General features: G+C 29.8%; 1 protein-coding gene across 1 annotated transcript; it reads left to right on the forward strand.

Annotated features, from left to right (window-relative positions):
• Positions 1-10,487: 10,487 nt before the first annotated feature.
• Positions 10,488-12,457, forward strand: LOC114406925 (transcription factor MYB14-like). The gene is made up of 3 exons (XM_028369784.1): positions 10,488-10,681; positions 10,827-10,956; positions 11,646-12,457. Exons 1-3 carry the CDS (start codon positions 10,549-10,551, stop codon positions 12,265-12,267), a joined length of 885 nt encoding a protein of 294 aa, XP_028225585.1. The 5' UTR covers positions 10,488-10,548; the 3' UTR covers positions 12,268-12,457.
• The last annotated feature ends 301 nt before the right edge of the window (positions 12,458-12,758 follow it).

Genomic DNA, 12,758 nt, shown 5'->3' on the forward strand with positions numbered 1-12,758 from the left:
GGTGTTAAACACTTAAAAGTGAAATTTTTCAGTGTTCTTTTTTGTTCCAAAAATAAAATAAAAAACTCCCTTTATGTACACTTACATCTGGATAGAAAATTAAGGGAACTAAAATTCCTTTCAACAACAACTTTCAACTGGTACTGCTAGATATTATGCAGTAGGTGATGGGGTCATATTATTGAGCTGCAAAATAAAAACGTATACCAGCAGAGCTACGTGAAAACTATATGGTTGGCTCACTTGGATTTTTTGTGGTCGAATTATGTTTTGCGACTTACTTAATATATAGTTGCTTTTGATATTTTCGGTACTCCTGCAGGTAGCTTATGTTTTCAATAAAAGTTGTTTGTTAATTTGGCTGATAAAAAAATAAACGTCTCTCATGAGGCTAATTGCTAAACAAGGCGTTCGACGTCATGTTTCCAATGTGTTATACGTAGCTACCCGTGGCTATGATATCATTATTCTAAATCACATAAATTTTAATTTTTTAAATGAAAATTTTATTAATTTATTTATGAAAAATGAGAATGACTTTTTTACGATATATATTCACCAAACAACATACAAATACTTAAATAAATATATATAGATATATTAACTCAGTATACATAATTCACGTTATGGAAGGTAAATTAGTTCATACATATAATTAAATTAATTAAATCTGTAATTTACGTTCTTAATTAAAAAAAAATTATAGAACCAACTATGGAGTTGATTAACAAAAATTAACTTTCTCCTAAAATAATTCCAACGTCATTGTGTCGGTTTGGCGGCTCCGACAAAAAAATTTCACTCCACATAATTTACTGTTGCTCATCTACTCCCACGAACGAAGGTTCGCGATCATCACATATACCAACCACATGGTACAAAAATTGCAAGGGTGAATTTATTACAAAAGAAACCAACAATTATAAAATAACCATAATTGGCAAGAGAAACAATAACAAGTATCATGCTCATACACAATTATCAATCAATATAACATATACTTAATAACTATTCATCAACTTTCCACAATTTCAAACCAATCATGCTCAGTATGATGCATGCATCTGACTTTTACTCTCAAATGTAATGTGGTATCATTCGTCAGGAAATAGGCTAAGCATGTCAATGCGACATTCTCACTTAGAAAAACTAGATAACAAGTGTTGAGGTCACCTTGTTGTGCACAAGCAACTCCCCCCATGGTAATACGTCTGAGTCTTAAGGGAGTTCCAAACAGAGTGATATGCCCCCAAGTACAAGTATTTCCCCTCATGAGAAACTATAAATACTTACTGACAAAGTTTATACTATTTTCATGCAATATAAAATATGAAACATGAGCATGATCAATGCATTGACCGTAGATAATTAAAGATTCTAAGTCATCCCCCTCGAGAGATACTTAAAACTCTTTAACCACTCGGTTTTTCCCACCAAGGATATCCATCATGGTCACTGCACCCCCCATGTATATACATAACATACATCATCACAATGACATTTTCAACATCAACATCATCTCATCTCAATGTCATTTTTAACATCAACATCATTTCATCTCAATGGCATTATCATCATCAACATCATCTTATCTCAATGACATTACCAATATCAACATCATCTCATTTCAATATTATCATCAATAAGAACATCACCTCATGTCACATTATCATCAATAACAACATCATTCTCATATTGATATTATCACAACGTAGACCATGAAAGGATGAAGATAAAAAAGATAAAAAGAGATCTTCCAAAAAGGAAAATTGGGAGAGTCGCTACCAACGTTTATTTAAGGAAAACGTCGAGAAAACAAAAAAGGATAAGGAATGGTCTATGATTTGAGAAAAAGGATTAAGAAGTCATTTACGCGCGGGAAAAGTGTTAGCATCCCATGTGCCCTTCATGAAGATGACAACCTTTCATCAAGTGTACTAAAAATAAAGTGACTTTTTAATTATATTTTTTCCCTCGAGAACTTGAGTTATGTTTGTTATAAATTTTTTGTATATTTATAAAAAGAAAGTGAATTTTTATTTTTTAGAAGAAAAAAAGGGAGTTTTATGTTTTTTTTTAGTTTTTTAGGTTGACAAGGGGTTTGCTCTTGCTCTTATATATCCCCAGGTGCAATGAGAAAATCAGACTTATATAGTTCTTTGGGTAGAAAATAGTTTGTGTGTTGAGTTGATTTTTTTTTTTGAAAAATTTGTTTTAATTGCGTGACAAAGAGTTATTAAGGCGTTGGACCTTAAAACGATATTGAATTTTAAGAAAACAACAGAGAGAATCACTTAAGGCATTGGATCTTGAAGCGATCTCGAGTAATGTGCAATTTTTGTGGAGAAAAAAAAAGGAAAATTGAGTGATTATTTGTTTGTGGAGAAAAGAGAGAATCTCAAGTATACTTTGTAAAGTCAAGCAAGTCGGAGACCCAACATGGAGGACACATAATGTAAAAAAAAAAATTTTGGGTTTGCGGTAGACTTTGCGAAGTCAAGCAAGTCGGAGACACATCATGACATTCACTAAATTTATCCACACATTTATTAAAACACCATCAAGTAAGTCGAAAACCCAGAATGGAGTGCACGAAATGTGAAAAAGATTTCGGGTTTGCAGTAAACTTTGCGAAGTCAAGCAAGTCGGAGATTCAACGTGACATTCGCTAAATTTCCCACACGTTTATTAAAACACCGCCAAACAAGTCGGAGATTCAACATGGAGTGCAAGAAATGTAAGTGTATACTAAAGAATACTAACATAGAATTTCAAAATAATTAACGTAATGTTAAGTAATCAATAGATGAGACATGCACAAATAAATTGAATGAGAATAGAAAGGGATAGAACAGAAGTGGAGAATACACTTAGTAATTAAGGGTGTGGGGTTAAAACATGGAAAAAAATAAATAAGTGAAAGAATATTTACAATACATTATAAACTAACCAGACAATGCTAAATTAAAAAAAGAATAATAAAGCAAAATAAAAAAAAGGTTGTTTAAATAACAACTTTTACTTCATTTGAGCTATGCTCGAAAGAAGTGCGAGTGTGCATGTAAATGGAGGTGTGACTAATGACATTTATTTTTTATGTATAATTATTTTTTGAAAAATAAAGGGTCAGATCCGAAATGAAAGAAAATATTGTATATGTGAAAAAATTGATGTTAATAGCAATTTTTTTCATTTTTTTCCTTCTTCTTTTTTGCTTTTTTATTATATATAAAAAGAAGATGGACAACAAATATTTATAAAAGAAAAATTCTAAGAATCTCACTAATGACCAAGGGTTCATTAACAAGTTGGAACGAATCAAGCAGGAGACTCGAAAAAAGAGAAGAAGGAAGGGAAGAAAGAGAAAAAAGAAATATATATATATATATATATATATATATATATATATAGAGAGAGAGAGAGAGAGAGAGAGAGAGAGAGAGAATGATAAAAATAATTATTGGCTACTTGCTTAAGAAACCTTAGTACATCCATTAAGATATAGATCAAATCACTTAATAAGAACGTAGCCTAACTTACACTGGAACAGATCAAATTTTTTTAGAAAATAAACCATGTCAAAAATTTTATTCAGTTAAAAATGTTATGTTCTAAGTTATTTAAAAAATCTTTTAAACCTAGCAACTCAACCTATTTAAATAATAATCATAATAATAATAATAATAATATTATTATTATTATTATTATTATTATTATTATTATTACATTAGATCTTGCATTTATTTTGTCACTTTAAATTATTTACATAAAAAATCAATTTAAAGCTTATAATTAACTTTATTGAAAAGATAAATTTATATCTCATTTAAAATTTTTATTATATTTTAAATAAGTTATCCTAAATGTTATATTAAACATGGAAAACAAGTTTATATAGTATAAACAAGTTATATTCAACTATGATAAGGTCTAACATACATATTTTTAAGGTTTAATTAAATTTTTCATACTTGAAATATAGATCGTTTTTAGATTATTACCTAACATTTATTTTTTTTACCCAAGTATATGAAAAAATTTCAGTTTCATTTTACTATCTGTCGTTAATCATCTTTCGTTAAGTAATGACGTGACAGGAAAAATGTCACATCATCACGCCTTGTCATGAACACTTCATTGTCATGTCATTACTTTCAATGCCATGGCAATGACATGTCATTGATTGAGTGTGAATACATGACACTCCATTTACCACATCATGATTTAATGAAAGAGAATTAATGATAGATGGTAAAATGAAATTATTTTTTTTATGTAAGTATTTGATAAAAAATGATTTTTTAAGTATCAATCTGAAAATGACATATTTTTTCAAGTATAAAAAACTTATTTAAGCCAATCTGAAAAATTAATTTTTTAGTTAACAAATGATAAGGAGGAGTTTTATCAAAATAAATAATTTAATTTCAGATAAAATGATAAATGATAAATTTTATTAAAAATAAAAATAAAAATGGTAATCATTAATTTAAGTAATTTTAAAAGAAAATCTTATAAGTCAATAAGAAAAAATCATTTTTCAAATACTTTTATTTGATCAAATATTTGTAAACTTATAAAAAAAACTAAAAATTAATTAAAATAACTTGATGAACATATATGTAATTTACTTTTATATAGACTTTAAGAAACTTTATCCTATTTATTTTATTAATATAATTTCTCATTCAAAATAAGAAATACATTAAATTAATAAGATTTTTTTATTGGTAGGAATAAAAAAGTACTATTTGAAATTTTCAATAACTCGCCTATTAATTTATCATGTTTAATCAACTGAATTAGATTAATAAGATAATATTAAAGGTACAATTAAATAGTTTAGATGTGTATATTTAATGTTTGAACAAATTTAAAAGAAAATCCAACAAGATCAAATTGTGAGATATATATTTTGGGTCTAGAGAATAGTGAAGGAAGAGTGAGGAAAGACATAACATGTTATATATGTACATTGGACATAAACCACAAAACACTAATTATATATGGTTTAAATAAGTTTTTCATGTCATATATTAAATAAATTTTTTATATCTGAAAAATAGGTCATTTTTAGATTACTACCTAAAAATTCATTTTTTGTCAAATACCTACTTATAAAAAATTTAGTTTCATTTTACTACTTGTCGTTTGTCGCCTTCTGTTAAGTGATGACGTAGTAGATGAAGTGTCATATCATCATGTTCAATTATTGACACGTCAGTGCTACATCATTGAAGATGATGAAATGATAATGGGGTGTTTGTGGTAAGACTTGATAATGTGACATTCCGTTTGTTACGTTATCACTTAACAGAAGATGACTAACGACAAGTAGCAAAATGAAACGATTTTTTTTTTTTTGGTACTTGGTTGAGAAAAATAAATGTTAGGTAATAATTTGAAAACGACCTATATTAAAAGTATGGAAAATTTAATTAAGTCTATTTTTAATATTAAATGATCACAAAGTAGATCCTTAAACATGTTTATAGGTTAAATCAGATTTTTTTCATATATGACAAACCAACTCCTTAAGAAAGATCTTTTAACAGATAAATAAATCAGACTCAACCATATATTTTTAATTAAGGGTCAAACTCAAACCTATCAAAACTTAACCCGACACAATGCATTTCTACTCCTAATCATTAGTTTAATTTTATTCATTATTAGTGTTAAAAAAATTGCATTATCAAGTAGTTAAAAAATATTATAAATATATTTTTTAAAATAATTATTATAAAAGTAGTGCAACGAATAAGGGCAAAAATTAAGAAGGAAAGATTGAGTTCAAACTTCAGGCGAAAGAGAATTGCTGACTTGGATAAAGCTGTAGATTCCAGTTGAAAGGTTTGTCAACTTTGGTTGCCAAAGTCTATTAGCTTTGACTAGTTTCTCTTTACTTCACTCACTCCCTCAAAATTGCCCAAATTATTACAAGAAATAATGCCTCTAAGTCATTCATTCATTCATTTAAAGAAATAATTGGGCTGCCGACTTGATTGCCACAAGTAGCTAGCACAAGCCTCTTTGTTTGACTCCTTTTTACAGGCTGATAACCCACTAGCATACCCCGTTTGAGTAATTTGTCTTCTACTACTTCCAACAGTAATATATATTTACGTTATGTTAGAAAATTTTCAAAATATAATAGTTTAACAGTGCTTCATCTGATCTTCCAATCTGCTGTTGCCATTTTTCTTATCTTAGATATATCCCAACAAAAATGTCCCTAATTATCATGAAAAATAATTGTCGAAATTAATGTATGAATTTGCCATGATGTTATACTAAACGTGTCGTGATAAGTAAGCTACTTTAGGTATGTTTAGGTATAGTTGGTTGAGGAAAGTCTTAACCCGATTCATTATGATAAAATGAGGATCTGCTTAAGCTTTTTTTCACATTTGTACAGAGAGAGGTTTTCAAAATCCACAACAAAGACTATTATTCATCTACCAGCTGATCAAAGCAAAACGCATTATAATGCTGACCCAAACTTTCAAACAAATGGTCAAGCGCATGTGCAGTTTTTCGTTTGAAAAGTACCAAATCATAATACGCCACACTATCATCAAATGAAGTGGAAGGAGAGAATGTTAGGCCTTGCCTCTTGTACTCTGAATTTCCTTTCAGTTTTATTTCTTGAGTATTTTTTTTATAACCGAAAATCATTTTAGCTACAAATTTCTTCTTCTAAATCTTCATCATAATTGCATACCATCAAACTTGAACTTGAGACACTTATTAAATTGAAATGATTTCACATCACATGCTTGCCAATAGCTTTATTTCTTGAGTAAAATCATTTATGTGAATCTCTAATAGCCACACTAATTGAATTTAATTAGTAACTTAGTAATTAATTTTATCAAATTAATTCTTCAAAGCCTTAATTTTAGCCTCGATCTCAAAGTTTGTTTTACTTATTATTCACCCACTTTTTTTAAAATACAAAAAAAGATTTAATTGGACTTTGTAATTGTGTTATTTTAATTTTTTATATTTCAATTGTGTTAACCGGATCTCCAAGTATCATTGTGCGATTTTAATCTCTCAAGTATATATATATATATATATATATATATATATATATATATATATATATATATATATATAAATAAGATTAAGCCCGTATGAAAGTTAAAACTTATTAAAGCAAGATGATGTAATATTTTTAAATTACTATTAAACTAAAATAAAAAATAAGTTGTCTTTCGTACTATAAAATAGTAAAATATAATATAAAATGAGAGAAATAAAATAGAGTACGTACATGCATCAACAATGAACAAGTTTTAGAAATTAAAAACAAAACTCTATGTACACAGAATATTATTAATCTTAAAATGGACATTAACAACACAACACATGTAGTATTAAATTTATCATTTATATTTTTGCTAATTATAAAAAAATATAAAAAAAATGAGGCCAGTGAGCAGGCCCAACCCATGTATCAATGGATGCTAACTAATTAGATATAATAAACTACTAGTATATATCTGATATTTTTATAGTGATCCTTGCTTATTTCCCATAGCTCTATTAATTGTTATGCCCGGTGGTCCGGTAATTAGGTCAAAGGATCGAACAGGTAGCTTCTAACTTTGGTTTTACAGCAGGTAACTGGATCAAGGTTGGATAAGTACGTCGAGCCTTGACCTTAAACCGTTGTCGAATGGCGAATTGGGAGTACGTCGAGATCTAGCTAGTAAATAATCTTAAATGATATAAACGTTGGATCATATATTCTTAATGCGTGTTTAACTACCTTATTCCAAAAAAGATAAAAATTGTCATAGCTTTTGATAAAAAAAAATAGTTATTTCTTAATTAAAAAAAAAAAAGGTTCCCGGCCGCCCAAAAGGTCCAAAACAATGCACTTAGTATTGTCCACGTCTCTTCAAGAAGGTCAGAACTCAGAAGTACTATACTCAAGCGTACGTGTGGATGCAAATTGCAATATATATGTATATGATATGATATGAACGTGACTTGTATGTATATCTTGGATTAATACGATTATAATTTTCATTTGTCAACTGAACTATATATGTCAACAGTAGAACCTCTTGTCTCGTGGCTCTTTTTAGAACTCGTGTTTTTCAATTATGGCGAGGTTAAGACAAAACATTTCCCCGGCAACCATATATATGCAAGCATACAAAAAAGAATATGCAGTTGCCGACAACATATAGTTTCACACTGTACACGTGCCTTTATAGTTTCTTTTTGAGCTACTATTCACTATGACCCTTGTCATCATTAATTGGGGATCGATATTCGTCAACCCAATATGCAAGTCTATTTTTTCCTTCTACAATTTGTTAAAAAATAAAGAAATTTTTTCTCCAGTTTCAAAATGAGGTGCTAAGTGAATGATAAAAAAAAAAAAAGAGAAGTGAAGTGTTAAAGAACACATTCTGTGAGAGATTCCTTCAAAAACTCTTTTATTAGTTAAAATTTATTTCAAATTATATTATTAAAATAAAGAATCATTAAATATCATATAAAATTTATTTTTTATTATTTTTAAAAAAATCTCAACCTACATGAATATGTGTTCAAAATAGTATAACAAAGAATATTTGCATTTGTCATACTTTGCACATGTTAATTATATATATTAATTTTAAAATAAAAGATAATATCATATTTATATTATTAGAATTTTAGAAGATCCTTATAAAATATTAATAATTACCAGTAACACATTACGTTAGATTATCAACACGAATTTTAGGAATATTTGGATTTATAATGATTGATCAAACAAACGCAACGAAATATGAATCTGTAGGTAATCAGTGGCTTTATAGTTCTTCCTCAACCGAAATCTCTTTATTCCTTGATTATACCTTCTTAACTCTTCAGATGGAGAGAAGAGAAATTATATGTGATGGCTTGGTGCATTGGAGAGCATAGTCTTCTCATAGTATGTTAACTTAATAGGACTTTCCATTATATCTTAATGGGTCAATAATGAGATCTGTTCATTTAAGTTCATATCATCTGATTTACTTGTTTAACGGACTAACTTAATTTGATCACATAAAATAAAACTCACTGATGATAAATAACTAATATAATTGTCTTATAATATTAATTCACATATTGAAATAGAAAATTTCAACATATATTCCTTCAATGAAATTCAAAATTTATTTTAACCCTTTATTTTTCTTCTGATGTTAAAATTGTAAACCCTAATTCTTTATAATTATATCGTCTAGCATCTTCAATTTCGTATCTGTGTCAGTGTCATTGCAAGATCATTCTTGAATTTTACTAATCAACTTAAATTATTAAAAGTACAATTAATTAGTCATCTAACATATTCATCTTTAACAATAGTGTAAATAGTGAGTCCAAATATGGATATTTGGATACTTACACAATAGAGGATGAACATTATATTGAATGTGGATATAAGTTCGGGAGATAGGTATTTTTGGTTTTTACATACAGCTATGGGAACATACATTCTATTTCCGTATCGAAACCTGACCTTAATTCTAATATAATGACTTTCATGTGTGCTTATTGAAATATTACACTAGCATAATGAACTTTAAAAGAAAGAAAATTGTAAGATGTTACAGCATGTTTATGCTGCAGGTGATATTGGTTCCATAATGCATGCTTCACTTTCTTTCTTTCTTTGGTTTGTAGGCAGGGCCTCATTTTTTTTATTTTTATTTTTTTGTATCAGGAGCTTTGAATTCCACCAACTTCAGCACACCTTATGCTGAGTTGGTCATTAATAAAAAAAAGAAGCACGATGAACTTAATTTATTCTAAAAGGTCAAAAATAAATAACCAGTGCTGTAACTGTTTTAGTGATGTTCACAAATTCAGCATAATGAACTGTTTCAGTATTATAAATATCAATGTTTTGAGCCAGTCAACTTTGAGATGAAAAACTATATGAATATACAATTGCTACCCGGCCCCATATATCATAGATATTTGTTCAGAACTAGCTAATAAAAAATATAGTGATGTTCTCAACCATGTAGCTCATGGCTGTAATTTTTATTTTCTTCTTCTTTTGAATAAGGTTTATGTAGCTACTTACCACGTTGAATACCGAAATACTTTAGGACTAAGGACAGTCAGACAAAGTAGGAGTACAAATGATCAAAGTTCAAAGTTATAAAAGCACTTTAGTTCAATGTCATACTGTTGTACAGCCAAATATATTAGGCAAACCCCCACGCTTTTATTTGACTATATTATAATCGTGTGAAAGAGACGTACACTTATACAGGTCGATGAGGAGAGCCACAAAATATTTAGAAAGAAAAAAAAATAATGGGCAAAGTAACATTATTTATTATTAATTATTTAATATAATTTGGGCTTTGGTGTTTTGTACTGTTATGTACAACTCAGTTCCCCACTCGTGCTAATATAAAAGAGCAACTATTCCTCGTGTGAGATTTGAATCCACTTGGTGTATATATAAACAAGAGTTTCAACATCCAAAACAACAGATAGTTTTTGGGTTTAGAAGTTGAAGGAGTAGTCTAAGTCATCAAAATGGGGAGAGCTCCATGCTGCGAGAAAATGGGGTTGAAGAGAGGGCCATGGACTCCAGAAGAAGATCAAATTCTCATCAATTATATCAACACTTATGACCATGCTAATTGGCGTGCATTGCCCAAACTAGCTGGTACGTGTGAAGGAGTATAATTAATTAACCCAATTCTGCTGAACTAATTACTTGAAGAAAATAACATATATAGGAATTCAATTATGGTACGTTTCATGAATTATAATTAAACAAAAGTTTCTATATATCTCTTTTTGATCAACAGGGCTGTTAAGGTGTGGAAAGAGTTGCAGACTCCGGTGGATAAATTATCTGAGACCGGACATCAAACGGGGCAACTTTACCAGAGAAGAAGAGGACACCATAATCAGTTTGCATGAAATGTTGGGAAACAGGTAATCAAACATTTTCCCTAGCTAGCTAGCATAACATTTCACATTATTTCGTTAAAGATAGATGATTTAGTCCAACTTAATGGAAATAAATTAATCCTTAATGAAAGAGGTTAATTGAAAAGCCAAGACTGCACAAGGGATAGTCTCAATAATACATATAACCATATGTAGTACTCAGGCTCGAACAGTGAAGCAAATTAATTAAGATTCCCAGATATCTTCATTTCTATATGTTGGGTCCTCTTCTATTCTGTTCCATGAAACTGATGGAGGAGATGCATGTGACTTCATAAACTTCAACTCTCGGTAGTATATACAAATTCATATCAAATTCTTTCTCGACAGCCTCGTGTTTTCTTTTATTATTATTTTAAAGAAAGTGAATAGTTTAGTTACTGCTCTTTTTTCAGATAATGGTTTCGGCCCATGAGCACTTTGTTTTTTTTTTTTCTTAGTTTTTAAGGCAAGCAAAATCATAATCAGTTGGATTATGTCGGTCTGCAAAGATTCTCTCTTTCGCTGCAACATTTTCACGTGCTTTTTTTAACATAACATTTAAGCACATCAATCAATATCCCACAACATTATTACTACTGTATCATTATTGTGACCTTGGAGCAGCAAGCCATGCCCTATTTTATTAATTAATTTGTGCACTAATCTTGTGATAATTACACAATTGCGTGCAGATGGTCGGCTATAGCGGCAAGGTTGCCAGGGAGAACAGACAACGAGATAAAAAACGTGTGGCACACCCACTTGAAGAAGAGGCTGCCACAAAATTATAAACAAAGCCACGACCAGAAAAAACGAAGCAAAAAACAACCAAAGTTAGATGTGGACGCCTCCAAATCAAACCAAGACGCCAAACTAGAACAACAACAAGAGCCCGTGAATAATAATTTTCCCTTTCATGCATCGAACTCAGAGGACATGATGCCACTATCTCCTCCACAATGTTCTAGCCACATGTCCTCCTCCTCCCTCACCACTAGTGACAACAACGGTAGCATTAACAATAACCATGACATGTCCTTAAATGTTAATGATGATATCGACACGCCGGAGAATAATCTTGCATTGGACGAGGATTTCTGGTCGGAAGTGTTGTCGTCTGATAATTCCGGTGAGACAACAAGCGGATTTCCGACCATTGACTATGATCATCAGTTTCTACCGATGTCTCCTCTAATGACCGAAGAAGGGGTCCTTATAGATGCTAGTTCGTCGAGTGTGTGCGACGACGGCATGGACTTTTGGTGCAATGTTTATGCGAGAGCTGAGGAATTTACGCAGTTATTGGAATTGTGATGTTAGTTAATGTTGCTCTTAATTAGTAGAGGCCAAGTCCTTCATTCAACGGAAAACAAAAGATCATGTCATTGTTCTTCTATTGTTTGGACTTGAATTAATTTCCTAGATAGAAATTAATAAAGTGTGTCCATTACGACTGTTACTCGATGTGATTATAATAAAGTGTGCGTGTTCATTACTACTGTTACTCCACGTGATTATGTTTATATTACGTGAGAATGTGAGAATAGGTCAGGGTTGGCCTATAAGGACCTACAACTTCTCTTATATAAAATTTGATCTGAACTGACTTATCTAATAAAAATGTTAGAATCAGATTTTAAAAAGTCTATTAAATTAAATAAATCAGATTTATGTTTATTAAAAAGTCTTATAAACATGATAGATCGGCCTATATATATATATACTTATATTATTTTTTTAGGTATCAATACATATGTGTCATTGCATTCAACAGAACACACTGGATGATTAATATTTTTTTTAAA

This window comes from Glycine soja, chromosome 3 (assembly GCF_004193775.1).
Source record: "Glycine soja cultivar W05 chromosome 3, ASM419377v2, whole genome shotgun sequence".
NCBI lineage: Eukaryota > Viridiplantae > Streptophyta > Magnoliopsida > Fabales > Fabaceae > Glycine > Glycine soja.